General features: G+C 54.7%; 1 protein-coding gene across 4 annotated transcripts in view; it reads right to left on the bottom strand.

Annotated features, from left to right (window-relative positions):
* Window positions 1-3,697, bottom strand: part of PLIN5 (perilipin 5) — a 14,174-nt gene extending 10,477 nt beyond the window's left edge. Inside the window, exons 1-4 of one of the 4 annotated variants that reach the window (XM_017847254.1) lie at window positions 3,628-3,685; window positions 3,312-3,381; window positions 2,426-2,587; window positions 315-510 (exon numbers count right to left, since the gene is read on the bottom strand). In XM_017847254.1, coding sequence (XP_017702743.1) covers window positions 315-510; window positions 2,426-2,566 — 337 coding nt within the window. In that variant the 5' untranslated portion in view covers window positions 2,567-2,587; window positions 3,312-3,381; window positions 3,628-3,685. Of the gene's footprint in view, window positions 1-314; window positions 511-697; window positions 804-2,425; window positions 2,588-3,311; window positions 3,382-3,627 lie in introns of those variants that run through there. The other 3 variants (XM_017847253.1, XM_017847256.1, XM_017847255.1) reach the window with 3 other exon arrangements.
* Window positions 3,698-4,282: the final 585 nt, after the last annotated feature.

Below are 4,282 nucleotides of genomic sequence, written 5' to 3'. Positions count from 1 at the left end.
TTTTTTTTTTTTTTTTTTTTTTTTTGAGATACAGGATCTCACTATGTTGCCTTGGCTGGTCTTGAACTCCTGGCCTCAAGTGACACCTCCTGCCTCGGCCTCCCAAAGTGCTGGGATCATAGGCATGAGCCGCCATGCCCAGCTGGTGATCAGATTAAAGAGGGACTTAAGTGCAGAGATTGAGGAGAGGTGGCATGGCAGTGGGACAGGTGGCCGGGCTGAAGATGACTCCCAGGAATGTCATGCAGATAGACCAAGGAGGATGGGACAAGGAGGCAAGCCACAGTTCTGGGAAAACGAGCTGGGGCACTCACGCTGGGGCTGCAGGTGCTCGAGCAGCGGCTGGGCGTGGTCCAGGGCACAGGTGGTCAGGCCACACACGCAGTTCTCAGCCAGGCGGCAGGCAGAGCCCAGCAGCGGATGCCTGTCCTTGGCTGCGCTGTAAGCATCGCAGACCGCGGTACACGTGGCCCTGACCAGGGGCAGAGCCGCCACACGCTGCACCACGTTCTGTGGGAAAGGTTGGCATCAGGGGGACCCTGGGGGAAGAGAGGCCCCAGCCATACCTCAACCTACTTCCCCTCTCTAGGCCAGGACGAGGGATGTGAGAGTGGAAGGATAGAGTAATGGACACCCCGCCATGTAGAGGCAGTGAAGATACATGTGGATGTGAGAATGTCATGGTTCCTTAACTCACAGGCTCCTCTTCCCATGGTGTACACGGAGCATTACAATTTTGTTTTCTTTTGTTGAGATGGGGTTTCATTCTTGTCGCCCAGGCTGGCGTACAGTGGCACCAGTACTCAGCTCACTGCAACCTCCTCCTCCTGGATTCAAATGATTCTCCTGCCTCAGCCTCCCAAGTAGCTGGGATTACAGGCGCCCGCCACCACACCTGGCAATTATTATTGTTATTTAAGACAGAGTTTTGCTCTTATTGCCCAGGCTGGAGTGCAATGGTGCGATCTCAACTCAGTGCAACCTCCGCCTCCTGAGTTCAAGTGATTCTCCTGCCTCAGCCTCCCGAAGAGCTGGGATTACAATTTTTTTTTTTTTTTAAGTAGAAACAGGGTTTCACTATGTTGGCCAGGCTGGTCTCGAACTCCTGACCTCAGGTGATCCACCCAACTCAGCCTCCCAAAGTGCTGGGATTACAGGCGTGAGCCACGGCTCCTGGTCACAATTTTTCTGTTTTCAATAGAGACAAGGTCCTGCTCTGTTGCCCAGGCTGGAGGGCAATGATTCAAGCACGGCTCCCTGCAGCCTCAGCCTCCCAGCCTCAAGCAGTCCTCCCACCTCAGTCTCCAAGTACCTGGGATTACAGGTGCACACCACTGTGCCCAGCTAATTTTATTTTATTTTATAGAGATGGGGTCTTGCTGTGTTGCCCATGCTGGTCTTGAACTCCTGGCTCAAGTGATCCTCCTGCTTCAGTCTCCTAATATGCTGGGATTATAGGCATGCACCACTGCACCTGGCCAAATACTGTATTTTTTGATCTGCATTTGGTTGGAAAAGGTCTGCATACTTCTGTCTCCTGGGTTCAAGAGATTCTCCTGCCTCAGCCTCCCAATTAGCTGGGATGACAGGCAGCCACCACCCCACCTGGCCTTTTTTTTTTTGAGATGGAGTCTCGTTCTTGTTACCCAGGCTGGAGTGCAGTGGTGTGATCTCGGCTCACTGTAACCCCTGCCTCCAGGGTTCAAGCGATTCTCCTGCCTCAGGCTCCTGAGTAGCTGGGAATACAGGCACCCGCCACCATGCCCGGCTAATTCTTGTACTTTTAGTAGAGACAGGGTTTCACCATGTTGGCCAGGCTGGTCTCAAACTCCTGACCTCAGGTGATCCACCCATTTGGCCTCTCAAAGTGCTGGGATTACAGGTGTGAGCCACCATGCCCAGCCTGACCTGTGCAGTTCAAACCCGTGTTGTTAAAGGGTCGACTGTGATCTGTCTGCTCGAGGGAGGAGATGTTACAGTTTGGGGGTTCAGAGCACCGCCCCTGGAGCACAATGGCCTCTGTTCACTTCCGGTTCACATGCCTCCAAGCTGTGTGAACTTGGGCAAGGAACTGAACCATTCGGTGCCTTGGTTTCCCCATCTATGAAATGCATTACTAGGGTTGTGATGGGAGCCAATATACATGAAACTCTTGCAACTGATACAGTGATTGCTGCTCTATTGTTGTTGTTATTGAGGGCGCCATGATGGTGGACGTGGAGACAAAAGGATACAGGTGGAGACCCAGGGATCAGAGGAGAGGGAAAGGGTCGGGTAGGAGCCACAAAAGCCAGCTGGGTGTCTTTGAGAGACACTCCCCTCCCAGGGCCTCATACCCCCACTAGGAAACAGACCATCTCCTCCATGGACCAAAATATTTTATGAGTCAGGTTTTCCCAGCAAGGAGAGGAGTGGGGCAGGATACCTGGCCTGAAACGCTCCTAGAAGGGACTGTCCCACACAGTTCCTTGTGTCCCCGCTCCATGGGAGGGGCAGCCCTCACCTGCTGGGTCTGGGAATCTGAGCCGCTGGGTCTGGGGATCTGAGCCGCCTCGTCTTCGGACATCGTGCTGCAAACAGGGTCACCCTGCAGGGCAGGATTGAGTAAGGGGGGCACCTGCCCAGGCGTCAGATCCTGTCAAATAAACCTCTTGGGGCCTCAGTTTCTTCATCTGAATAATGGGGCATTCTGCGGGGCTCAGACAATGCATGTCCAGAGCTCTGTACACAGAAGGTGTCCAATAACAAGCCTCTGGCAAGGTGGGGTTGCTGGAGTGACTTGAAGCATGGTGTCTGAGGTGACAGAGACCTGGGTTCAAATGCTACCATTAATTGCGGTGTTATTTTTATTTATTTATTTATTATTTTTTAAAGACAGAATCTCTCTCTTGCCCAGGCTGGAGGGCAGTGGCGCCATCTCAGCTCACTGCAATCTCTGCCTCCCAGGTTCAAGTGATTCTCCTGCCTCAGCCTCCCAGTTAGCTGGGATTACCCACGTGCCACCATGCTCGGCTAATTTTTGTATTTTTAGTAGAAATGGGGTTTCGCCGTGTCGCCCAGGCACGTCTCAAACTCCTGGGCTCAAGTGATCCGTCCGCCTTAGCCTCCCAAAGTGCTGGGATTACAGGCATGAGACACTGCACCTGGCCTGCTGTGTGATTTTTGGCAAGCGCCTTCACCTCTCTGGGCTCTTTCCTGTTTTGTTAGATGGGGGAGGTCCCTGCTACCCCTGCAGCCCCTGCCTGGGCCCAGAACTGCCCAAGCACCCCGGACGGCTGAAGGTGGTAGCTGCTGAGTCCTAGTCCACTCACAGCTCATTTGACAGACAGGGCAACTGAGGCACGCAGCAGGTCCATACTGGTCCCAAGGTCACGCAGCCAGCTAGAGTTAGAGAGGGGAGCTCGACTTGCCGCCTGCGATCCCTCCGGTTGCCACCCCACGTCCTCTGAGGCCTGGTCCTCGCCCAACTGGGTCCTGAGCTGGGGCCAACTGGGCCAAGGGTCCCAGCCACCTGCTCTGGCCCGTCGTACCCGTCCCAGGCCGCCGGACCTTCGCCCAACCACCCTATCTGGAGCTCCTCTCCTGAGCCCGGGGGACGCTCCTGGACGCCGCCCTCAGGGCACTCACCTGTGCGCGAGCGGCTTCAGACCCCAGGTGTCTCCGCTGACCCCACGCTGAAGTCTCCACCCCCTGCTCATCGGCCCCGCCCGTCTTATATCTGCTTGCGGAGTGGGGGCCTCCGGAACTGACCAATGGGGAGAGGCCATGCGGGGCGTGCCCAGGGGGTGTGGCTCCAGGCTTCCCTCGCCCTCTCCTTGGGCTAGCCCCCTGCTCTGCGGTTGCCGTAGCAATCCGGGAGCGCTGGATACAAAAGATTGATCTATTATACTTTATTATACCAAGTTTGTCCACCTGTCACCCTCACTGCTGTTGCCATGGAGATGGTCCATGCGATCACAGCCCCCACCATGGCCCTGTTGAGTGACCTTGGCCAAGTCGCTGATGACTTTTCTTATCATTAATTATTATTATTTATCGATTTTTGAGACTGGGTCTTGCTCGGTTGCCCAGGGCTAGAGTGCAGTGATGTGATCATAGCTCACTGCAGCCTTGCCTTCCCAGGCTCAGGTGATCCTTCCGCCTCAGCCTCCTGAGTAGCTGGGACCACAGGCACACATCACCACGCCCAGCTAACTTTTTTTTTTTTTTTTTCCAGCTAACTTTTTAAAAAACTTTTTGTAGGCCGGGCGCGGTGGCTCAAGCCTGTAATCCCAGCACTTTG

The sequence above is a fragment of the Rhinopithecus bieti genome, unplaced genomic scaffold (assembly GCF_001698545.2).
Source record: "Rhinopithecus bieti isolate Rb0 unplaced genomic scaffold, ASM169854v2 scaffold_28055, whole genome shotgun sequence".
Classification (NCBI taxonomy): Eukaryota; Metazoa; Chordata; class Mammalia; order Primates; family Cercopithecidae; genus Rhinopithecus; species Rhinopithecus bieti.
This window is presented reverse-complemented; position numbering and strand designations above follow the sequence as displayed.